A 25767-nucleotide genomic window follows, 5' to 3' on the forward strand; every position below is an offset into this window, starting at 1 on the left:
TGGGTGCATTGCTGCATGCAGGTGTGTTCCAGGCTGCCGCTTGCCCGCTCTGTTCCCAACTGCTAACCCTATTCCTACCCTTCCCTTTCTGCCCCAATCCCACACTCCCTCCCCTGCTCCTCTCTCCTCCCCTCCTCCTGCTGCCCCCTCACTCAGCCACTCCATTCCAATAGTGCCCACTGCAGGCCCTCCTGCCCCTGCTTCCCCCACCCTCCCTCTGATGCCCTGCTCCCTCCTGCCCCTGCCCCCTCTACCCACTGCTCCCCTGCCCTCCTACCCCAGCTCCATCCATCCTACTGCAGCCCTGCCCTCCTGCCCCTCCCCACCCCAACCCGCGGCCACGCCCTCTTCTTTCCCTCCGGTTAGTGAGTCGCCCGAGCTGCCACGTCTCACGGCTGACGTTACCCGGCCGGCTCGCTCTCAGCCAATCCACTGCCTGGACAGCAAAGCAGAGTCAACCGAGGAGAGAAAAGAAAGGCTCGAGACTGCGCATGCGCCGGATAGGCGCGGGGGGTGCCGGGAAGGCGAGTTCCTACTCGTCAAAGGCTCCAGCAGGATGCAGGGGTAGCTCCCGTGGCTGAGAACTCGCTTTCCCAGCGTCCCCCGCCGCTGCCCTCCCACCATGTAAACCCTCCTTGGGGAGAGGTTTCCCTGTTTCCTGGTTCGGGGCTGGCAGCCATTTTGGGTTGAGGAGCTCAGAGCGGAGGCCGCCGCCTGCGAGGGGACGGGGGAGAAGCTGCTGCCTCCGCTGCCCCGTCGGACGCCTGCATCTGCGGAGCTCCCGCTGGAGGGGTCTGGCCGGCGCTGCTCCTCAGAGCGAGCTCGTTCTCCAGAGGCCGCGGGGTCCCCACTGACATGTCCAGCATGAATCCCGAATAGTGAGTCGGGGGGGGGGGGTGGCACTGCGCGGGGGCGCCCGCCCGGTATGAGGGAGGGGAGGAGGACCCGCTGTGAGGGAGGCGGGGGGGCTCATTGCCTCCACCTCCTGACGGGGGGTGGTGCGAGCCGGGGCAGGGATGTGGTGGGGCTGGGAGAGGCGGGGGGTGGGGTGGGGTGGGCTGTCTGAGGGCGACGCGGGCTGGGGGGAGGAGAGGAGGGTGTGGGAGCTGCCGTGGGAAGCGCAGGGTAAGAGCCAGGTGGCGGCATCCTCCAGCCAGGATGGGTGGCCGCGAGCACCTCATTGGCCCGCGGGCTTGGCTACAGCGCTTTGCTTTTTTTTTTTTTTTTGGGTGGGGGGGGGTAGTAAACATGACCTGCCTGCCTGCGAGGGGCAGGGCAGCGTCTCCTGGGCCTTAACAGAGAGTGTAGGTCACTGGGGTTTAGGGAAGGGGGACCTGAGGTCACCGGCTAGGCTCTGGGTCCCCCCCAAGTTGCCAGATACCAGGAGCGATTTGTGTACAGCCCTGGCAAACTCAGGTCCGTTTTCATTGGTTATTAACAGGCTGTAAAGCAAGTGATCCCCTCTTCCCGTCAATCTTTCAAATAGCTTTTGCTCCGTACAAAATGTCACGGAAAAACACACAATTAAGATGACTGAAAAGAGAAACCAATATGGCCTTTTATGCTCTCTGGAGAGTTTGGGTTACACCTGGCAATCCTCACAGATGGGGAGTGAGGAGGTTTCATGATTTGTCATGAAAACTTAATGGTATTTTCTCCTCTAACATGAGAAACGGTAGACCAGACGTTCATAGTAAACTTTGTTTTTAACTTTCATCCAGGTAACCATTGCAGGAGAAGGAAGAACTTAATTTGATTTTTCAAGTAAATCTCACTGCCATTGTATGCTTAAGACTCTACTAAGGCTTGTTCGGTCCCTAAAATATTCAGTTTCTCCTTGGAGAGGAAGGGGACCAAGGATTTAAAAACCTGGAAAAATTAGTTCTTGTGAAAGTGGATCTTTCTGACCACTTGCTGTTGGCAGCTTAACATTCAGAAGTCCACCCTTCATTTTAGCTGCAAGTCATGTGTGTGTCACATGGCGCTTGCAAAACACATTCTTGCTTATGTAGATTTTGCAATACTGTGGCTTGATAGTGAAATATTCCTATAGGTTAGTGGTTCTCAACCTTTTCTTGCTGAGGGTGCCCTTCCCCCCCCCCCCAATATGCTGTAAAAATTTCACAGCCCACCTGTGCCACAATAACTGGTTTTCAGCATATAAAAGCCAGGATGAGCATCAGGCCCCCACAAAGCTACACTGCTCAAGCTTCGGCTTCAGCCCTGAGTAGTGGGACTCAAGCCCCTGGGCTTCAGCCTCATGTGGTGGGGCTTCAACTTCCTACTCTGGGCCTCAGTGAGTCTAATGCTGGCCCTGCTTAGTGGCCCCCTTGAAACCTGCTCGCAGCCCCCCAAGGGGCCTGGACCTCTGGTTGAGAACCACTGCTAGAGGTGATGCTTTGAACTGGAGATAGAGGCATTTATGGATGAAAAATAGTAGTGCTATTAAGTATATACAACTTAAGTGACAGTTTTTGATCAACTTAAGTGTTTGGTTTTTTATTTATTTTAACAGTCACTACTTTGGGAGTAGAGCTGACTGAGGTCCCTAGTTACTGTTGCCAGGAGGCTGCCAAGAGTCGTGTGACTTTGCCACCTCTAAAAAGTTGGACAATCTTTGTTTGCTCTCTCAATTTGCCAGCGTACAAGAGAACAGAATCCATGCTTATAATTAAAGAAAATATGAAAACAAGCTCTATTTGTATCTAATACTGTAGATACTGAAGTGAATTTTAAAAATCCTTTATTTTCTTCTGGCATTCTTTGCATTTCAGCTTGGGATAATGAAGCTAGATTTACCTTTCTGTCCACTATCACGAAATTACAGTGTTTTGAATATTGGAAAGCAAGGGTGATTCAGTTGTGGACTTAGTTTATTGGCTATGTCTAGATATTTCTTGATAAAATTAAATATCTGTAAATCCAGAAACAAATCTTTTATGATTCTAAAGGTTTGCTTTTACATAGTGGGAGGACTACTCTGTGACAGTGGCTTTTGAATTCCTTAGTTGACATATGATCACAGCCTTGTGTGTTTTTTGTGCTGGCTAATTAGGAGCAGCCTTGAAATGAGAAGCACTTCAGAAATCTCTTGATAAATGGTAAAAATCCTTTGAAGGGTAAATCATTGTTGAAAGAATTAATTTAACCCCCGAATTCAAGATTAGAATGGTTCTGGGTCAAGTTTAATCTTGGACTTCAAGACAAACCAGGATGTTTGGTTTGTTTCTGTAAAGCTGGCTAGCTTTGCTTCTTGATAGGATTATGTAACAAGTTTGTGTGATTTCAGCAAAACCACTTCTCAAACAAGGTACTGGTTACATATGATCAGTGAATGTAAAGACTTGCAGATTATCAAAGCATTTTCACAATCATTTGACTTTTTGAAATATTCAGTAATCTGGACAACTCCCTACAAGATCTAATAATAAATAGGCTAGAGCAAATGCTATAATGAAAGCTTGTTAGTGATTCCAACTATTGGAGAAGTTCAGAAACACTTGACTAAAATGTTGTAACATTTAACGGGGGGGGGGGGGGGAGAAGAGACAAGGTGTATGGTTTTTTTACTATGTTCATGATATGTCTGGAAGGATGGGAAGTACAATTGGCTTTCAAATAAAACAATTTACATACAAATATTTCATTTTAATAGAACTAATTTTCCAGTGACTAAGGGACTCACTGAAAATTACTAAATTTTACAAGTTGGCAAGTAAAACAGAACAAGGAGAAAAATACATAAGGTAACGTTACAACTTTAGTCCTAATTTTAATTATAAGGTGAGACCAGTGGGCAGAAACTCTACATCATGCAAAATCTCTGACTGTTGTTAAATGTTTGAGTAGTGTGTTTTTTCAGGGAATTATGAGGTGTGTAGGTTCCTTCTGGTTTTGTTCCGCTTGTGGGAGCAGTTGACAGACCTGTATGTATCAATGTGAATGTACACACCCTTTCAGAAGAATAGCATCTCTAAAGAAGAGACCCAAAATGAGCTGTTGCATACTCGGTTTGAAAAACTGGCATTTAATGTTAGAAAAGCTAGCTTCAATATGGAAAAAACTTGTACAAATGCACACTTTAGATTGGATAATTCTGGCTTTTTTTGTACTATTCAAAGCTTGAAATCTAAAATGAAGAGAGATGCAAGAGTTCATTAATATCAATCCTTAGTTTTATTTTTATCACAGAAATTAGTTAACCAGATATAGCACTCTTCACCCTGCCATAGGGTTGGAGGCTGCTGTACACTATTCTTTGGAGAATAAAGGATTTCCATTGACTTCCAAAGTGACCAAACCATGCCACTCTTAAATTATAAAGTAACTAGTCTGAATGGAAAAGATTAAAGGGGAAGATTAAAGCACATCCCTTACAGAAAATACAACTTACATCATGAGGGTTAAATTCCTTTCTGGACTTCTAGAAAGTGTATATTCTGGAGACTTCATTAATCCATGGCTTAGAAATTCCTTACTCATTACTTTTCAAACTTAGACTGTCTTTACTTTCTTTTATACTCTTATTGGAATGGTCCATTCTAATTCTTAGAACTTGCTTAAGGACTTTCTGTTACTGAATTGCAGATATTCTTGCAAATAAGAAAAATGCTGCTTTCTCCAGTGTGGGGCAAGTTTGCATTTAAAGTTATTTATTGCACTCCAACAGTAAGTGGAAAAACCCACAATATTTACACTTTAATCAATCATAAGTTGACTTAACTCTGCTTTTTATCTTCCTTTAAATGAGATTTTCTTCTTTTCACCTTTATTGCACTTCTAAACAGTGCAACTCTTCTCTTGCTGCCATGGTAGAACTAATGGTACCTCATCTTTCAGAGTAACTATCACATTGTTTAAGTAAAATCTGAGCTTAATGAGACTATAAAAGAGAACCAACCAATCTCCCCTCCTAGTCAGTTTTTGGTAGCAGACATCTACTGCAATCCCAAAAACTCTTAAATTCTTTATTCTATCACCAAGAACACATCTATTCTTTTTATAACACTGGGTACAAAATCCTAAAGAACACTTTAAATCAGGACACAAATTTCCACTACATTATCAACTTTGGCCTTACATAAGGGATCACCTAGTCCCATGTTCTTTCTGCATTAGGGTTAAAACCATGCTAGTAACTGTTATATAACCAGTGTGGACAGGAACACTCCTGTTGTGTTGCAAAACTGATCTAGACAAACCATGTAACCCCAAGCCCTCCTTCCCAACTGCCTTGGTCTGTCAGTTTAAGCCTGGAAGGACCAAAGCACCCTACTTCCACACATTTTTGATGTGCATGTGCTGGGTGAAAACAGATGTTGGCTGATCAGAAGTCCATGGTCCACTCTTTGTTGTAGCGCATAAAACTCTTGAATAAGCTCCTGAAGGGCATCTGAGTGGGGTGCTGTGTTCCTCCATGTCCCCACTTTGGTTTCCCAAGCTCCCTGTCAACCAATCCCCAAGAATTCCTTATGGCTGGCTAGACCCTCTGATTTCTACAACACTGTGGCAAATGAGAAATCTGGAGGCAGGCTTTTAGTGAATCAAATATGAAAAAGTATAACCTCAACATAGTATTATATTTTAGATGCAGTTATGTACCCAAACTGTGTGTTGGTTTTTTTGTAATGTAAATGTATAATGGCATTGAAAGTACTGTCAGAAGTTGGATAGGGACACTTTGTTTGAGAGGCAGCCTTGATACCTTTGCTACTGAGGAGGAAACTGAGGGTTTTGGACACTGGGAGGGTAAGCATCTGCTTCCCCTCACCTTTTTGGCGAGGAGAGATTGGTCATAAACTTACCTTAAAGTAAAGAGGATTCAAAAGCCTTTGTTCCCTTCAGCCTAGTAATTCTTTATTGCAGTGATTCTCAACAGGGGTACATGTACTGTTGGGGGTATGCAGAGGTCTTCCAGGGGTATATCAACTCAGGAAAATGTTTGCTTAGTTTTACAACAGGCTACATAGAAAGCACAAGCAAAGTAAGTACAAACCAAAATTTCATATAGCCAGTGACTTGTTTATACTGCTATGTATTTTTCAGTGTATAGTATATTCCAACTGATGTATTGTATAATTACATGGTAAAAATGAGGAGAATGCAATTTTTCAATAATAGTGTGTTGTGACACTCTTTTTTTAAAAAAAAAAAAAAAAAAAAAAAAAGTTTAATTCCTGATTTTGTGAGCATGTAGTTTTTAAGTCTGGTGTAACTTGGGGGTATACAAAACAAATCAAACTCTTCAAAGGAGTACAGTAGTCTGGAAAGGTTAAGAACCACTGCTTTATGGCTTGGAGCTGCCCTGCTACACCTCCCCCTAGAACTTGCTATATCCCACAATGGACAGTTACCTTGTTTATCTAAGGTCCAGCATTGAAATAGTTGATGCTGAATCAAAGTTCACTGTTAAATCCCCATCATAATGCTGGGAAGTGTGAACTTCTCCCAGTCTGCTTGAGAATGTCTGCTGACATAATTTCATCCACTTACATTCAGTACACTTCATGAAGGTTCTTTTCAACCATAAGGACTAGACTTATGAAACTTAACTGTTGAAAGCTTAAATTACAGGACACAATTATGCAGCAATTACATATGGGGCAATCATATGGCTATCTGCAGCTACATGAATGCATTATGCACAGGTTAAGCTACAGAGTCCCACATAACCTGTCTAAATAAAGAGATTCACCTGTAGTAGTGATAAACGAAGATACTCCAGCCAGATGCTTTAGCCAAAAATCAAACAAGATCTGGCAACCAAACATTTTATTCTAGCTTGCTAGGATTTAGTTGCTGATCTTTTTGTGAATTCTGGAGAAAATGGATTGAAAATGATAAACTGCAGCTGTTCTCCCATGGCTGTGGTATTTCCACCCAGGTGCTCTAAGTGTTAATGGAAACTCTCCCTTGTTAGGATTGTTATGACAAATGTGGCTATTAGGCCCTTACTTTAATCCAGACTCATTCATATAGAGAAACAGTCTTCAATTATTCTGTTTATGGCTTTGGGTCCACCATAGCTATGGATACTGAAGTCACTTGAGGATATCTGTGCACTTCCTTGCATACATAAAGTGCTACTTTAGAGCACAGGGGCAGACCTCATGTTTACATCACACATCAAATTCCTTCCATATGGGTCGCATCATGATATATCCACCAATGTCATCTTTCTTTTGATAAAGTTTGATATAAGTTTTCCAAGTTTGGAAACTTATTCATAAGGAAACTCTTGGTGCTTGTAACATTGTCACTCTTTCACAGTGACGCTAATTCCTTCAAAGTATAGTGGGGGGACACCCTCTTTTTTTTTTTAAATAATTGAAGTAATGCTTTGAGGCCTCAATCTGCATCCCTTAGGACTTCTTCTCTACTAGGCAAAAACCAACACCAGCCTTGACTCAAAGTTAATATAAACTAAAGAGAGCAAACACCTTATAAAATAGAAGCTAGCCTGACAAAAGAGAGGTCAGATTCCCGGCACTATAAAACAAGGAAATGCACAGCAGAAGTTGCCCAAAGAACCTTAGATCTTTCCCATTCCTGATGACTACAGCCCCATGTTTTTCCCAAATACAAAATAAAACACAACTTATAAAACAAGATAAACTCACCCTGCAGCTGCAGTCCTGTCCCACAGGACTGGGCCTGGCTCCCTACCCTGGAAGTTGAGATGTCACATGCAGGGTCACAGCACCACTCGGGTTTGGCCTGGCCCATTCCATTATGGGGGAGGGATTGTTGCCATGCCAAATATGAGTCGCATTGTGACAAATAAATTATAGGGCTCTGTGGCTGATCATGAATGCCAGCATATAAGATGGAGGCACTTTTAAAGGAGTTTTTGATACTGTGTGCAGCCTATCTTGGCCATCTTAGTGTGTGGTGACTGACATGAGGAAAGATCCTAGTGATGACCAGGCAGGTTGAGGTATACACTAGAGCAGGGGTTCTCAAACTGGGGGTTGGGACCCCTCAGGGGGTCATGAGGTTATTACATGGGGTGGTCACGAGCTGTCAACCTCCACTCTAAATCCTGCTTTGCCTCCAGCATTTATAATGGTGTTAAATATATAAAAGTGGCTTTTAATTTATAAGGGGGGTCGCACTCAGAGGCTTGTTATGTGAAAGGGGTCACCAGTAAAAAAGTTTGAGCCACTGCACTAGAGCTTAGTTTACCTATGCCTGCTAACACATTAATTTTACAGCTGCCTTGTCTTTTGGCTTTTAACTTAGCTAACAGGTGCTAAGAACATACATTTGTCTTCCCAGTGAAGACAAGACCGTAGTGGATCTTTCAGAATCTTCACTTAGCTATTCTGTGCTCTAAAATGAGGAATAAGTGTCCCTTCTAAATCTTAGAATTGTTCACAACAGTAATATCAAAGCACTAGCTTGTCTTGCTAGAAGCATCTTGGCTTTGTAGATGAGAGAACTACTGCATGGCTCACTTTACTCTACTGTTCAGTCTAAATTAGAAATGAGCAGAACTACTCCAAAGTTTCTCAATTGAGCTGTTGAGTCAGTCTCAAATTTCACTTATAGTTGCTGTGTCTCTTCTTGGCTTACAGCAAGGCTCTTTGCCCTTAGGGGCCTGAAGGCCTGGCCCTTATGGCCAGAGGACAAATAGTGGGCCACTTGTCATGTACTATGTACTTTGTCCTCCACTCCTTACTAAAACTGCCTGCCTTTCTGCTGCTCCAAACCTATTGCTAGTAGCAGCACTTCTCTCAGAACAGCTGCCTTCAGGTGGCTGCCTGCCTAATCTTTCTGCATGCTCCTTTTGTTTTGGTAGAGCATGAGGCAGAATTATCGAGAAGGCTGGAGGGAAAGGCAGAGGCTCAGAACAACAGGATTGATATAAGTAAACACTGAAACTCATGGACCAGTATGGTTTTCTCTTTAAAATATCTAAGTCTGTAGTTCTCAAACTTTTGTACTGGTGATGCCTTTCACATACCAAGCCTCTGATTGCGGACTCCCCCTTAAATGTATTAAAGCGTTTTTAATTTATAACACCATTTATAAATGCTAGATGCAAAGCAGGATTTGGGGTGGAGGCTGACCGCTTGTGACAACCTCCAGAGGAGTCCCAACTCCCAGTTTGAGAACCCCTGATCTAAGTCCTTGTCTAGAACAGAATTTAAAACTGTCGTGACCATTTTTTCTGCATGCTAGCCCTAAGTAGGATATTGTAGCTAATAGTCACACTTCCAGTAATCCAATCTTTAGAGAAGTCAGATTTAGAAGTTGTAACAAGTTTCAGTCTGTAAAACCTTAATTATGGAGTATGCTTGGCTTACTTGTCTCCACTTCCAAATTGCTAGGGATTTTTATTAAAAAAATTTTGGGGCAACACTTCTGTAAGCAGGTAAACTTTATTTCTAGCTCTTATGAATGCATGACTTGGTGGATGACATACAAAATGCTGAGAACCCTTGAACTGTAATCTCCTGCTTCTCTTTCCTGATCTAGAAACTTTTTTATTAAAAATCTTAAACTTACATATTTGTACTTCTGGTTAAAAACAAATCCTAGATTCTCCCAAATCTATATATGTGCTTGGTAAATGTGATAGGTTATAGAAGCTAAACCTTAAAAGGGAAAACACCACCTTGTACTTCTAACTTGGCTTTAGAATGAGTAGCCTTTTTATATTTAATAATAAAAAAAAGAGAGAGAAAGCTGGATGAAGGTTTCACCCAGCTATCATACACTTGCTAATCCCAGGCTAGTGCCAAAGTGCTGTCCCTGTGTGTTGCTTAGGAAACAAAAGTGGTGGGGATCTTAGTATTTTGATTTTGCCTACAGCTCTTTCCAGTGTTACGGAGATGGAGGAAATGTTTAAACTTCCTCCAGCTAGTTGGTGTCCAGCTGATGGGCAGTGCTAGGGGAATTCATATAGGTAGTACCAGTCAAGCTAATGGAAAGTTAAGACTATCCTTGACTTGTCCACTTGAGAAGATTCCAGATATCATTTCTATATTGTGAAACTCCTGTGGCTAAGTAATGAGTGGTCAGCTTCAAATCTGTCTTCCTGTCTCTGGCAGCTTACCTTAAACTTAGCATAGCCTCTTGTACATAGCTAGAGTAATACGTGTCTCCTCAAGTTGATGGCTCTAAAGGTAAGAATGCTCTTGTCTACCCTTACTAGGGTATAGGGAGCATAACTCAATACTCACCCTGTTTTTTGTCTAGAACAGGCTAACTCTATGCTGCAGGAAGAAAAGGAGTACTTGTGGCACCTTAGAGACTAACCAATTTATTTGAGCATGAGCTTTCGTGAGCTACAGCTCACTTCATCAGATGTTTACCGTGGGAACATCTGATGAAGTGAGCTGTAGCTCACGAAAGCTCATGCTCAAATAAATTGGTTAGTCTCTAAGGTGCCACAAGTACTCCTTTTCTTTTTGCGAATACAGACTAACACGGCTGTTCCTCTGAAATCTATGCTGCAGGACCATTCTAGAGTAGTTGCAGTCTTCAGTCATTTGTAGGTAATCATCTAATAGGCAGTTTTAGTTAAAGGGCTGTTTGATTCTCTTGTGAATACTGAAGGACTCCATATCATGTGATTCTTTGCTTGTTGCTCAGCCCTGAGATTAGGGTCCTATTGTTTTAGAGGCGTTACAGAAATGTAAGCTTTTGGGGAAGAGAGATGATTACTATCTAATCCAACAAGACAGTCGGTGCGAGGTCAAGTGTCTGATCCTGGAATAGAACCCAGGTCTTCGGAGTATCTGTCCATGCCCTATCCACTAAACCATGCTGGAGTGGTGGAGGTGGTAAGAGAATACCATTGTTTCACTGATAATTTTTTTGGTCTCCCATTGCTCAGGCTGGAATACTAACTTCAAAGCATAATGACATTTAAAATGTCAAGAACTTTCTTACTGCTTATCCATTCAGCAGATGAAATGGAGGTGGGATGGCAATACAACCCATAAAGGTGGGGGATCTGGGGATACTGCAAGGAAAGAAATGCAGAGGGAAGGTAGACAGAGGAGGAGAGTGGGCAGAAATAGTGGTGCATCTGTTTAAACATGATGTTTGGAAGACTGTAATCTTTAAATGAATGCTTGGGTTCTACTGAAGTTGATGATGGCATTTTCCCCTCAGTGGTCCAGAATATCTTCTGGGCAAGTGGATTGTTCAAACAGTGGTGTGAAGAGTATGACTAAGCTAAATGTCCATTCAACTTAAAATATTGCAGTATAAATACTGTCTGATTCTTTGCAAGTTATTAACTGTAGTTTAGGCCAGTGGTTCTCAATCAGGTTACCTCTGGCAGCACAGAGAGGTCTTCCATGGGGTACATCAACTCAGGAAGACTTGCCTACTTTTACAACAGGCTACATAAAAAGCACTAGTGAAGTCAGTACAAACTAAAATTTCATACACAAATGACCTGTTAATACTGCTCTATATACTGTACACTGAAATGTAAGTACAATATTTATATTCTAAACGATTAATTTTATAATTACATGGTAAAAAATGAGAAAGTAAGCAATTTTCAGTAATAGTATGCTGTTGTACTTCTGCATTTTTTGTCTGACTTTGTAAAGCAAATAGTTCTTAAGTGAGTCATAACTTGGGGGTCCACAAGAGAAATCAATTTCCTGAAAGGGGTACAGTAGTCTGGAAAGGTTGAGAGCCGCTGGTTTAGGCTGCTATAATACATCATGGCAATATGAAGCAAACTGTATGGGATCACTTAAGTTTGGTTTGATGAACAATTTTCTCATAAGTAGGTGTTCCAGATTTTAACTTCAAGTTATGCCGTTTGCTGTAGTGATCAACTTTAGTACAACTTTCCTTACACCAGCATCAGATCTGTATAGCTGAGAAATGTTAATGTTTTAAACAGTTGATAAAGATGTTTGTTAATGAGTATAATTGTCATAAGGTCTCTCAGTTCTATTTCCCTACACTGTTACATAGTCTCATGAAAAGTAGTCAAATTACTTACAAAAACAGTCTCAATTGGCACCTCCATGTGCCTGGAAAAGAGTTTTTTAATGTATCTCCCTGCCAGAGTATAGGAATGACCAATGTACAGCTCCAGATGTACCAGAGATGAGCAGGATGTCTTTCCATGTCTTTCTATGCTATCAAACATTTAATCACGTAAATAGATATTTGAAAATCCCTGACAAATGTGGCCCAAACTATAGTTCAGGGGTGGCTTAATGCCACTGCCCTATAACCTTCATGATTATAGGTTTTAAAATAGGGAGTTGTCAATGTAGACTGACTTTCAGGAGAGAACAAAATGCTACTCTTCAGTACAATGCATGTCTCCTACAGAAGCTTTGATCTCTCCTAGTGTTACACTGCCCTATTTGTCTTGAGTTATGACTGACTTATGTTTGGATCAATAGACTTAGGCTGCTAGTATTAATGAAATAGAATCTTCATTTCTCTTGAAGTTGAAGCTTGTTTAAACCAATAGAATGGTATCTTAGATTTTTTGCCAAAGGGAGGAATCTCAGAACTCAAGGCTTTAACTTTCTTGGTTGGTTGTAAGTGGTAGCTGTCTGGTATTCAAACTTCAGTATAGTAATATTGGCATTATCAATACTGAAGTATTAAATCATACCTTTTTTTAAAATGTACAAGGTGTAGTTAACTTAGTTTCTCAGGTTTGAATCCTTAATATTGCTGGTTTCAAAAGTACAAATCCTTAACAGTATTGGTTCCACATTCCATATTTGTCATTCTGGTGGCTGGGATCTTTAGCTAATAAATGGTCAGTTCTGACCTGATACACTTAACTAACAAGGGTCAGAGTAAAGAGTTAATAATTGATTAGTTCTAGGTAGCTCCACAGAGTAATGTCACATTGGACACCTTTTGGAGTATGAAAATCTCTGTTCTGGTTTGCCAGTAGCAAACTTTCTCTGCCTAAACTAAAGGCAATGTGAGTGGAATGGAATAGATAACGATTTGCTGTCATCTTTAGCTCTTACTCAGCCAAGACTATCAAATACTCTTGTCTTCATTAAGACACTGATAATACAATCGCTTACATTTCAGTGATGGCTGTTAGCAAATCCATTGAGTTGCACGCTACACTGTTAGCCTTCCTTCTGAGGCTTAAAGACAAACTTCAGCCAGTTTAAAAAAAAAAAATCCATTAAGATTTGACTGACAATGTTCAATTTTTTAGCAACAAGGGTGTAATTGAGCAAACTTTAGAAGGCACAAATCCTGTTTTGGTACTGAGCAGACACATTGTACTGATCCAAAAAAGGAGGTGGAATCAAACTTTTTACTCTTTTTAATTTAGAGAACACAGTCAGTCCCCAGCTTTTCATTCTTCTGCTGTGACCAGGTATTTTGGTGTACATGCTTGCTTGAGTTGGCTCTCAGATCTTAGCGGCAACTGTTAATAATAATCTTTACTGATTTTTTGCTAGTTGACTCCGCCTTAGTACAGTTGGTACTAGGATAATAAATCCTTACTCGTGAGAATTTATGCTATTTAGAAACATGAATATACTGACTGACAATTGTGACAGTAATGTATTTGACTTGAGTGCACAAAGGAGAATAAGGTCTAGTTAAAACCAATCCTGTTTGTTACATGACAACATGAGTACTGCAAATGTAAAGAACATACTTCAAACACTGAATCTTCCATTCCAACATGTGAGTGTTTACTATTCAGTCTTTACTGTTTTGTAAAGTATACTTTTATTTAAATAAAGTAATCTTATTTCCTGACAGTAACAGTAGCAAATTGCTATTTCTTGTAAATTGTATTACACCAAAGTATATGGACTGAGTAACTCAAGTTCTTCAAATATTCAGTTTAAATTTGTGGTATATAAATACTAACAATATCTTGTCTTTGCAGTGACTATTTATTCAAGCTACTTCTGATTGGAGACTCTGGTGTTGGGAAGTCTTGCCTTCTACTTAGGTTTGCAGTAAGTTCAGTTATGCTTTCGAAGCTATTTTGTCAATGATATAAAGTTTTATTCAAGCAGTTGTAAGTAAGGTGTTTCCATTTGAGGGGACTGATACTTGACTTTCTGGGAGTTGGTATGCCAAGGGAAGATGGATGGGTACAAGAGGGTACTATGCTTATTCTCTTCCCATATTTTACTGATACAGCTAATTGGATTGTTCTGTCACAATGACTTATGAATGGGTAAGAACTGGTGATTCCCCATTTCTTAATTAATGAGACCAGGAAAAACTTTCAAAAGTGACTTGGGTACCTAAGTCCTATTGACTTTTAATGAAATCTAGGCTCCCAAATCTGTCAGTGGGACTTAGTTCCATTTTTGAAAGTGACTTGAGTACCTGTGAGGAAAATTTTCAAAAGCTCCTATTTATATGCTGGTAGTGTTGAAGGGGCTTTGTTCAAGGCCCCATTGTGTTAGGCACTGTTCAAACAGACCCCACCCCAATTAACATAATGTAGAAGTAGAATGTAGGCATTTTATGAATGTAGGAATATCAGATACCTATGGTGAAGAAACAGATTTAAGATTTCATTGGTTTGTAATCACTAATTTATTCTTTTCTCTGGTTCTAGGATGACACATACACAGAAAGTTATATCAGCACAATTGGTGTGGATTTTAAAATCAGGACTATAGAGTTAGATGGGAAAACAATCAAACTTCAAATAGTAAGTGTCTTAACTCAGATAATATTCAGAGGCTATTAATAGTAATCTTGTAAATTCTGACTAATCCATAACTATAGATCTGGCACAGGGCACATTTTTCTGTATGCCCAGTAAAATATTGGGCAGATTTGCTTGTCAAATGTTTCAATAAGCAAGTACAAACTATTGTTTTTGAAAACCAAGTTGCATAGTTATTAACATGTTGTAAGCAAGCATTTGTCAAAAGTAGTACCTCAATCTTAAGATTTCTCATGTGAATATCTCACTTAGCTCTTGACAGGATTGTCTACCTGCACTTATTACAATGCTTGTAGATGGTTTTATAGGATGCACAGAGGTGTGTCTTCGTCTAAGCTGAAAGGTTAAACAGCATCTGAGTTGCAAGTTGCTTAGATTATGAACAAAAATGAAGCATAAGGAAAACACTTGGGCTAAATCCAATATCAAGATGGTTAAAGAATAGTGGAGGACACCTGTCATTTAACAAATGCAGGTTCAGATAGCCTGAAAATCTACCTTGCGTTGTAAGGAACTGCTTTATAGTAACTCTCTTTTTGCTCTTTGTGCAAATGGCCGTAACTTTAAACTACTGAATATAAATTGCCCAATACATACACATTCTTTGCTGGTACTCTTAAATGCAGGAACCTCAACTTGGTTAGTGTTTGGGTAACTGATCCTTAGTCTTTAGTGTACAGCTAGGCCTCATAGTGAAAGATGTGAACTGGAAAGTTCAACCTGAACACTTGAGGAAGGTAAACACTCTTAACCTGCATTGCTAAAATTCTTAATACTAAATTATTTATTTCTGCAAGCAAGAATGTTCAGATTAACCTTACACCTTGAGTTAGCTGAAACACCAACTTGGGGATGTAGTATTAACACTTAGCCTTTACAGGATTTATCTTTAGATGTCAAAGCCCTTTAAAACTGGGAAACTAACAGTTACCCACATCTGTATAGTGGAGTTAATGTTTAATTTACCAAAGTCAAGTAGTAAGTAGGTAGACCTCAGTACCTTCTATTGCCAATGGATGTCTACCAAAATAGAACTATCACAAGTTGCTATATAGTAGTAGCAGACTAAATATGCTTTTGTGTAAAAAGCATTCTTTACTTGGCACTAAGAGCAGAAATGGCCTCTTTGAAGTGTTAGGTCTTTTGAGGGGGGGAAAAAAAGCTTGCCTAGGAAGAGTGGAAACTGCAGAGTAGATTGAGGGAACTGCTATCCACCCCTTCTTGGTGGGAAAGACAAGGAGAAGAATGACTCAGATATTATTGATTCCTCAGGAGAAGAGGGGAAGGAAAGCAGTGGCCCATGAACTGTATCTCTGTAGAGAGACAGGTGCAGAGGGAGGAGTTGGGAGCTCAAGAATCGGTATTTGCTGGCTGCCTGAGGGTGTCCTTTATGCAGCTCACATACTGAGAAGGGGTGGGAATTTTTGGCAGGGTGTAGAAGTGAAGGTGTAACAGTGAATTAACTATACCCCGGTATATACATCTTTCACATGGCCTAATAGGCTTGGTCTTTGTGTGAGGCGGTATTAAACACTCTTAGACCCCTGCCTTATATCAAGCAATGTGTGTAAATTACACTTCTTGATTCTGCCAAACTGCAGCTTCTCCACTCTGACTTAGACTTTGCCATAGTTACTTAATCTAGCTCAGGTGAAACCGTATTACGCTCTGCTTAGAACTGAAGGTTCTGGATGTTCTTCAAGGACAGTTGGGGGCAGATGTAGCAGCCTGTCTCAATTGCATTTTGCCCCATTGGCATATAGAACATGCTTTGTACTAGCCACTTATTTGAGTAAAATGTGAAGAATTTTATCTTTAAATCCCTGAATGGTCTTTAGCTGCCTACCAGGAAACATGACTTTTTCTCCTGTGTTTTTGCAACACTTACAAGTTGCTTTGGTTTTTGGTTCCTAGAATAGACCCAGTTTTCAATAGAAAGCTTTTGCCTACAAAACTTGTCCAGTTTAGGACAGGTCAAGGATGACCTGTCTAGCAAGGTATTTAATGGCTACCATAACATGGAGTGCATGGGTAGGGCTAATAAATGGTGGTAACTAATTATTTTGGGTGACTTAAGTATTCCATGTAATGGAAAGTGCCCAGATTCTATAGGGATAGGAGCCAAAAATACCTAAACTAATATAGTTGGGTTTGGAATAAGCCTAAAGCAAGCATTAGCAATAGTCCAGGGTTTGAAATGCATGGAATACCTACAGCATACTTTCCTTGCACTACACTCTTGGCTCTCAAGAATGCCAATAGACAGGGGACAGTGACTTCACAATCTGAATTAATGTAATTTCACTGAGCTATAGTACTCTGCAATAAAGGAGATGATATACTATGACATGGGCACTCTTAATATTGTTGATCTTAAACTTTGAACCAAGTATTGTTTTAGTACTGAAAATATGGGGAAAAAAGCTTAAATCTAGAAGCAGCTCTTCTAGTGAGTAGGAGCCTGCTGGAAACTCATTCTAGCCACTTAAGGTCAGAAGTTGTCTATAACACTTCACGCATTCTTTAAAATAAAACTACTATTGTAGGTGGTGGTTTCATAATTTAACTTTTCCCATGCTAAATATATACAAAGTTATTGTAGATGGCTTGCTAAAGTTAGTGACTAATACACTTAGACAAATGGATTTGCTTCTATGAAAACCCTTCTGAGAAAACCAAAAGCTACAATTGTTAAGCTCATCTATACTAGTAAAACTGTTGCTGGAAAGGGACCAATCTTATCCCTGCACTGAGGGGTGCAAGGGCTTACACTTCCCTTTCTTGGGGGCTGGTGCATCCTTCTGTGCAGTTTAGGTCCAGTCTTGCTTTATTGGGGTGCAGGATTGTCTTGGTCCTGTCCCCTCCTTCTCCTGGCCTGATTCTCTTCTCTTCTGCCCCTTCCCAAGAGCAGTTGTGGAGCTGGGGCTGCCCTAGGTGGGTGTGCCTCCTAAATCAAGGCTGTTACCAGGGGGGTTATGGTTGTCTATGGGGGGCTGCTGTTCACCAGCCTAGGTGACACTTAAGCATTGTAGCAGAACAATAAATCTAGCCCAAGGGATGTCGGTAATAGCTGATACAGTTGAATCAGACATTTTTGACAATGGTTTCTGAAATGATGCTAAACATAGCTTATTTTTTGGGTACACCTGCAGTTCAGCTGCACTTCTGATGAAACAGTTGGCAATGGTTGTCTCTGCTAATGTCGACAAGGATTTAATGAAGTAGTTTAACATGACTTCAGCTGCCTTCAGTAGCATGCCCTTGACCTATTATGATAGAAATTGGCTTTAAACTAGTTTCCACCTGCTTTCCAGTCTTGCCTATGCCTCAAAGGCAATCAGTTTTAACGCTTGCATATCTTACATCTGGGAAACAAAAGGCTTGCCCAGCCATTTTTGAGTGGGCTGGGATAGGTGTGAGGTACTGCTGCAACTTGATCTGTGGCCCTAAACTTGGATTCCAGTTGAAGGTGGTTGCCTTAATATTCTTCACAGCATTGTGTTGGCTTTGGGTGGTGAGGTTTCTTTTGGCTAGCCTATTTTCATTCAGTTTCTTAAGAGGAAAGAGGATGCCCATTAGTATTATCAAACTGTAGGAAGATGAAAGTTTTTTCCATCTACTCGTTATGGACTTGCAAGGATCATTTTAGAGGCTTGTTCTGCTGCAGTAATCTTTCTCATATGGGGGAGGCTGCTTCATTGCACTGAAGTTCTAAAATGTGAGACAAGACTGGTGCTCAGTGAACAGTTATTGTGTAGGCTGTCTTGTAAAGCAGTGATAAGATGACTGACTTGTCTTCTCTGAGGGTGTTCATTGTTAAGGGATGTTTCTACTCCAACTGATGGTATATAATCAGGGAACTTCAGATGTCCAGCCATTAGATAGTCTTTTAACTGGATTGTAAAAATAAAACTTTAGTCTCTCTGGTACAGTTACACCTTTTTTGTTTAGACCTCTAACAGTCTTAATTACCACACTTTGCAGTGGGACACAGCAGGCCAAGAGAGATTTCGAACGATCACCTCCAGTTACTACAGAGGAGCCCATGGCATCATAGTTGTGTATGATGTTACAGACCAGGTAAGGTCTAAATTAGACACTCATGTAGTGCTTTACACCTTGAGAAACAACTTAGGCCAACTTATACAAAGTCAGTTCTTTCAGATGTAGATTTATTTGGCTCTTGAATTATGCTCAGACACCTTATAGGCTATGAATTGGTATTTCTGAATGCTAAAAATCTGGTCACACTTGCTGAATATTTTTAACTGATCGGTTTTCTCCAGACTTGCACCAATATTACACAAACTTAAGTTAGACACAGCTTCAAACTTCTTAGTTCTGCCAGACTTAGTTTTATGGTTGATTCCTCTGGGCTTCAAGTTGGGGGAGTGGTGTCAGGTGGGGATGAGAGAAACTTTCAACAAAACTTGACAGGCAGCTGGGACATGGACATGTTAAAATGTACTGGCATTGGCAGCAGGAACAACACTAGCTTGAAAGGGTTAAAACGACTTCTACTTTAAGTTAACTGAAGGAAAACTCCTACTTTCCATGGGCAAATGCTCCTGCTTTATTCCATATGTACTTAAGCTTTGTGTGGCCTAGAGTCAGAATTGCTGTAGCAGGATTTACTATCAGATACTCCCAGGGTGAGAGCTGTCATACTGTTTTATATTCCTTCTGAAATGAAAGCTAGTTGAGAATCTTCAGTGACATGGGATTTATTTCCTTCTCCTAAATGAATAGGAAACATCTTAACGTCAGCAAACTTACTTCCATCACACATACATGCATTATCTTGGCAAACTATTATAATAGGCTTTCCTGAAGGCTTCTTTTCTTGTAGATTTGATGAGGGCATCTAACACTATGAAAACTTCTGTAATATGCTTGTTGCCCTCCTAGTTACTTAACTCATGAATTCAAGTTACTGCTCACTGATGCATTTTGCAGAATGAGTGGATCCAGTGGCATGGCTTGTAGGGATTTTTGTTGGGAAGACAGCTGAAGATGGATTAGGGCCCCTGGAGCCCAGTTAACTGAACAGGATACAATTGGTTGACCACTCCTCAGTACAGAGTACAAAACTGCTTTCTCTGAAGCTTGCCCTAAAAGAACAACTCAAAACTCACTTGTTGATGTGTTTGACTTTTTAGTAGTCCGGTGTCTGCCTTTGTTTTACAAAGGTGAAAAAAGATCCTTTCCTTTAGCTTACACTTGTATGAGATGGTACTTGGCATATGGCCAGTTTCACTTATGTACTGCTTTGACAGCTCAAACATGTTTCCCAGTTATTTGGAGTCCAGGCTCCTCTGCAGAGCCAGTGGAGGACCTGGGGCAGGAAGCTCTCATTGGTCCAGTACATGCCCTGGAGGAAACATTTGTGGATGGGTGTACTAGAGACTTCCATAATGCTAGGGATAGACGATCAGAAGCCCTGGGTCTTTTTAGAGCTGAGGGAAGCAGTAGGGCCAGGTCAGAGGAACCAGCATACACTAGTGCAGGATTGGGAGAACATAGGATACTCCTGAGGAAATTTTGCATCAAATTTTATTTTTCAATAAATGAATGTGGAGGTTCCAGTGTGGCAGTGGGGAACACAGGCCACTGGTCACACAGGTGGGAGATCACCCTGCAGCCTCCTCCCACCCCAGGGGCACTGATTCAGCAGTGAGGCTGCACCCAGCCCTGACAGTGCAAAGGCTAGACCTGCCCCAGGAAATCCCCCCCCCCCCCCGTGCTAGGCACACCAGATGTGGGTGGGCAGACTCAGCCTGGCAGGATCTGTGTGTGAGAGAACTCTGTGTGGGGCCGTCTAGGTGCAGGGTGCTGGCGGGGTGGGGTGGTCCAGGTGCATTGGGGCTGGGTGCCAGGGGTGAGGCTTGGGGGAGGGCCTCAGCAAGGATCTGGATGCAGGAGGGTTGGGGCTTGACAGGGAAGACAGGTGCAAGGGGCTTGGTGGAGGTGTCTGGGTGTGGAGAGTCCAGATGCATGGGGGTTGGGCTGATGGGGGAGCAGTTCCCTGCTGTGACCCCACCCCATGGCTGGGGAGCAATGGCAGCTGGAAGTAGGGGGCAGGTGTGGAACTGGGGGTGGGTCTGACCCAGTCACTCCATGCAGAGGAAGTGTCCTCCTCACCCAGGTGGGACTTGCAGCTGAGCCTGGTGTAGGATAGGAGCCACTGGGTGAGGCTGAGGAGAGCCAGGTGCAGGGGACTCCAGATGCAATGAGTGAGGCTTCGTGGTGGGGGGGTGAGACTTGGCAGGAACATCTGGGTATAGATGCATGGGGTTGGGCAGACAAGGTGCGTCTGGCCCAGCACGAGCTGGGGTGTCCACAGTCCCACTGCTGTCTCTTCCCCCAGCAGTGATTTTCCTCTCTGGGTGATTGAAATGACATGACATGCCATGCTGCTGGGGAGGGGCATGTGGCTGCTCTTATGGCTTCCTGTTCCTTCCCCGTCAGGCATTTTTTTGCAGTGGATACAAGTTCTGTGCATGTGGAGTGGCACAGAATGCCCACAGGAGGAACAGCCACACTGGCTCAGACCAGTGGTCCTTCTAGATCCTATACCGTCTTCTGACCGTGGCCAGATGTTTCAGAGGGATTGGACAGAATAGGGCAACTTTGAGTGGTCCAGTCCCAGCTTCTGGCAGTTGGAGGCTCAGGGAAACTCAAAACATGGGGTTACATTCCCTGACCATCTTGACTAATAGCCATTGGTGGACCTGTCCTCCATGAGATTATCAAATCCTTTTTTGAACCCAGTTTTACTTTTGGCCATCACAACCTCCTATGGCAATGAATTCCAAAAGCTGACTGTTGTGTGAAGTTCTTTCAGTTAGGTGCTAGGGGTCGTCGGATGACCACTAATTGTTATGTGTAGGGATAAATAACTTTCTCCATAGCACTTATGATTTTATAAACCTGTCACAGTCCCCCTTACTTAATTATCTCTTTTCTAAGCTGAAGAGTCCCAGTCTTTAATCTCGACTCGTATGGAAGCTGTTCCATACCCCTAATAACTTCTGTTGCCTTTCTCTGCAGCTTTTCCAAGTCTAGTATCCTTGGCACAGGGTGACCAGAACTGCACACAGTATTCAAAGTGTGGGCGTACTGTAGATTTATGGCAGTGTTATATTTTCTGTCTTATTTTCTATCCATTCCTTAATTGTTCCTAATAGTCTGTTCACTCTTGACATTGAGTGGATGTTTTCAGGGAATTATCCATGCTGACTGCCCAGTCCGAGTGGTAACAGCTAAATTAGACCCCTTCATTTTGTATGTGTAGTCAGCAATATTTTTTCCAATGTGCATTACTTTGCACTTTGAATTTCATCTGTCATTTCATCACCCTATGCAGGCTGCTTTGGACTTTACTATCAAGTAATTTTGTATTGCTTGCAAATTTTGCACCCTCACTGTTCACCCCTTTTCCAAATCACTTAAGAATATGCTGAGCAGCCTAGGTGTCAGTTCAGACCTCTGGTGGGAGGGGACCGTGCTGCTGTTACCTCTGTCCCTTGTGAAAACTGACCACTTGTTCTTATCCCTTTCCTATCTTTTAACCAATTACTGATCCTTTTTAAGCAAACTTAAGTGGTCATGGATAAGACTTGCCTTTGCTGAGGGACCTCATCATAGACTTTCGGAAAGTCTAAGTACACTATATATTGGCTCCTACCATTTGGAGAGACGTGTTTCTATGCTAGCATTTTTGCTTAACATCAAGGAGATAAATACATGCAAAGCATCTGAAATACAAACTATCACTGGATATGCAGATGATGCAATTTATAATAGTGCACTTGTGAAGGCTGTCTCCAATTTCTGAATAATGAATGGTACTGTAATGGCACTGGTTTCTTGGAGAGGAATACTTAAAGTAATCTCTTATCTTCTAGGAGTCCTTCAATAATGTAAAACAGTGGCTGCAAGAAATAGACCGTTATGCCAGTGAAAATGTTAACAAGTTGTTGGTAGGGAACAAATGTGACCTGACCACAAAGAAAGTAGTAGACTATACAACAGCAAAGGTATGTCAACTGGCTTATTAATGATCCAGTCAAATAAATATTACCAAAACTGAACCTACTTGAATGCATCCTAACTAAGTAAATAACTCACTTCTGTTAGTCCTCAAATGTGCTGGTGCTAGAAAATGCAAATCCTGGTGTGTCCCTCAAGTGTTATGAAGTGCACATGATCTAATTTAGGAGTTGTGCTGGTGAGGGAGGAAGGGATGATGGTTTGAACCAGTAGTCGTTCTCCTGAACATTCATAAATCCATTTTTAATTTAAAGTAACTCGGGTGAATCCTGAGCTTTCTAGTAGCAAGTATTAAGACTTACTCTTTGCTATTTCTCAATTCACAGGAATTTGCAGATTCCCTTGGAATTCCATTTTTGGAAACCAGTGCAAAGAATGCAACAAATGTAGAACAGTCTTTCATGACCATGGCTGCAGAGATTAAAAAACGAATGGGTCCTGGAGCTACAGCTGGTGGTGCAGAAAAGTCCAATGTTAAAATTCAGAGCACTCCAGTCAAGCAGTCTAGTGGAGGTTGCTGCTAAAATTTGCCTCCCCCTTTTGTCTCACAACAATGAATTTTGCAATCTGAACCCAAGTGAAAAAAATTGCCTGAATTGTACTGTATGTAGCTGCACTACAACAGATTCTTACCGTCTCCACAAAGGTCAGAGATTGTAAATGGTCAATGCTGACTTTTTTTTATTCCCTTGACTCAAGACAGCTGACTTCATTTTCAGAACTGTTTTAAACCTTTGTGTGCTGGTTTATAAATGTGTGTAATCCTTGTTGCTTTTCCTGATACCAGACTGTTTCCCGTGGTTGGTTAGAATATATTTTTTGTTTTGATGTTTATATTGGCATGTTTTGATGTTGGGTTTAGTCTTCTGAAGATGAAGTTCAGCCATTTTGTATCAAACAGCACAACAGTGTCTGTCACTTTCCATGCATAAAGTTTAGTAAGATGTTATATGTAAGATCTGATTTGCTAGTTCTTTCTTGTAGAGTTATAAATGGAAAGATTACACTATCTGATAGTTTCTTCATACTCTGCATATAATTTGTGGCTGCAGAATATTGTAATTTGTTGCACAATATGTAACTAACAACCGAAGAAATGTTTAATAAATATTGTACTTATTGGAAGTAATATCAAACTGTATGGTGATAAATATTGTCTTAATTCTTATGGCTAAGGGGGAAATTAGGCTTGCATTGTGCCCAAAATGTATCATGTGCAGTAATGGCACTTTAGACCCTCTAGTAGACCAAACACCCTTCCCAAAAAAATGTAACTAGGAAGTATGGCCTAAAAGACTGTTGTCCTAGTCCTTCAGGCATATATACTGTACTTGAAAGACAATTTAAGAGACTAATGTTCATGGAAGCATAATGCATTCTGAATGTACAGTATTTTTTTCCCCATCTTAGTCTATGAACTTTAATTTATTTCTGAAGGACTTCCTTTAGAAATTCTTGTCTACTTTGCTCTGTAGTAGAGGTGGAAAACATTTTTCCTAACATGTGAATGACTTAAAACTAACAACTCAAGGTGATGTAACTCTGCCAGTATGTCATGTCTTTCTATATACTGTTACTTCCATATTCTTTTAATCAAATACTGTTTTGACTTTATTTAATAAACATAGTGCAACAACTTAGTAGTTATTCAGTTCTGCACAAGGCATCAGTAGGATGAAACTGAAGTGATACTAAAACAGTTGAAAGGTCAGTAAGAAGTCACCAAGAAATTGTACCTTAAAATAAAGGAACTAATTAAAAAGACTTCAAAATTAAGTAGCAGCAAAGTAGCTGAGTCAATTAAAACCAAATGCACATGTGATCTGATCTTTGTACAGAAGAACTAATGAAATCATTAGCTTCCTGTATCAGGCACTAGCCTGGAACACTTCCTATAAAGGTAAAATTGTTCAGCTTTATCTAGAACTGCAATTTTCAATTTACTTTGTAAATATCTCATGTTTAAAATGACCATGCGGACATTCATTCCCTCCTGGGTAAAAATACACTCACTTGTGATTGCAAAATATAACTTGGGTATGTTGTGAGATGCAAATGATAAAACAAATTGGTGCAAATCTGCTTTTGAATATGGGAAACAAATTCTGGGGCAGCAGCTCTTTACAAAAATTATTATAAACTTTTTTGTCCATTTAACAGGAAATCCTAATACATGGTACCAAAATAAGTGAGTATTGTCATATAACTGAAATGAACTGAACTTCTTTCCACCTGAGAAACTGTCAAGGTGGTATACTTTTGTATTATAGATACATGCTTGTTGGATCAATTCAGACTAATGTAAGGTGACATGCTCTTTTATAAGCAGGAGTGGTGGTATTTGGATGTTGCTCATTGCTAATGAAATCAGGAAATGGGCAGTATATTCTGAAAGAGGGTGTTTGCTGAAGGGGGAAAACACTTTCAAATGAGACTGCCACACAAGTGAATTCATTTATTTCTAAATGTCAAGCTGCCTGCTAAATGCAACCCAAAACCCTACTGTTCATATATAGTAATAAAAATCTTGCAAAACCAACTTGGGCTACACCATTAAGTCTTATTTGGTGTTTTGCTAAATCATGCTGCAGTGAACTTTGTCTTCATGTGGTGGTGCATCTGTGCATGCTACAGTTTTAAGGAAAGGGCTGACTATGGAGCTATCTGGGGCAGAGAGAATACTGAGGAGTGAAGAACAGGAGAATCTCAGTTCAAATGGTAGGAGTCAGCCATTGCTTAGCAGCAGAGGTAGGAAGCAAGCTTCCTCAAAACCAAAGCTACAACTATCCCCTACATCACAGGCCCACTGTACTGATTTGTTTTCTAAAATGTGTGGTTAAACTGATTTTAACACCATATAAACTTTACATTCTCATACTGCTTACTACTCCCCTCTTGAAGTGCTGGAAGGGATGGAATTCTAATCCCACCACTACCAGATCCAGCTGAATTAGTTTCCTAACTAGACAAATAGCCTTTTAAATAATACAAGAAATCTGAAAGTATTATGGGATACAGTTTTGGTGGGAGAAACTGCCTAATGATAA

At 41.1% G+C, this 25767-nt stretch overlaps 1 protein-coding gene across 1 annotated transcript; it reads left to right on the forward strand.

Annotated features, from left to right (window-relative positions):
* The first annotated feature begins 645 nt into the window (after positions 1–645).
* Positions 646–25259, forward strand: RAB1A (RAB1A, member RAS oncogene family). The gene is made up of 6 exons (XM_073339475.2): positions 646–878; positions 13868–13940; positions 14555–14650; positions 18653–18748; positions 22576–22707; positions 23047–25259. The coding sequence occupies exons 1-6, from the start codon at positions 856–858 to the stop codon at positions 23242–23244; spliced, it is 618 nt and encodes a 205-aa protein (XP_073195576.1). The 5' UTR covers positions 646–855; the 3' UTR covers positions 23245–25259.
* Positions 25260–25767: the final 508 nt, after the last annotated feature.

This window comes from Lepidochelys kempii, chromosome 3, assembly GCF_965140285.1.
Source record: "Lepidochelys kempii isolate rLepKem1 chromosome 3, rLepKem1.hap1, whole genome shotgun sequence".
Classification (NCBI taxonomy): Eukaryota; Metazoa; Chordata; order Testudines; family Cheloniidae; genus Lepidochelys; species Lepidochelys kempii.

Excerpts from the sequence above, each read along its gene's own strand:
- RAB1A (XM_073339475.2), top strand. The coding sequence starts at position 856 with ATGTCCAGCATGAATCCCGAATA. Across the intron at positions 18,749-22,575 it reads TGTATGATGTTACAGACCAG|GAGTCCTTCAATAATGTAAA; the intron begins GTAAGGTCTAAA and ends CTTATCTTCTAG. Across the intron at positions 22,708-23,046 it reads TAGACTATACAACAGCAAAG|GAATTTGCAGATTCCCTTGG; the intron begins GTATGTCAACTG and ends CTCAATTCACAG.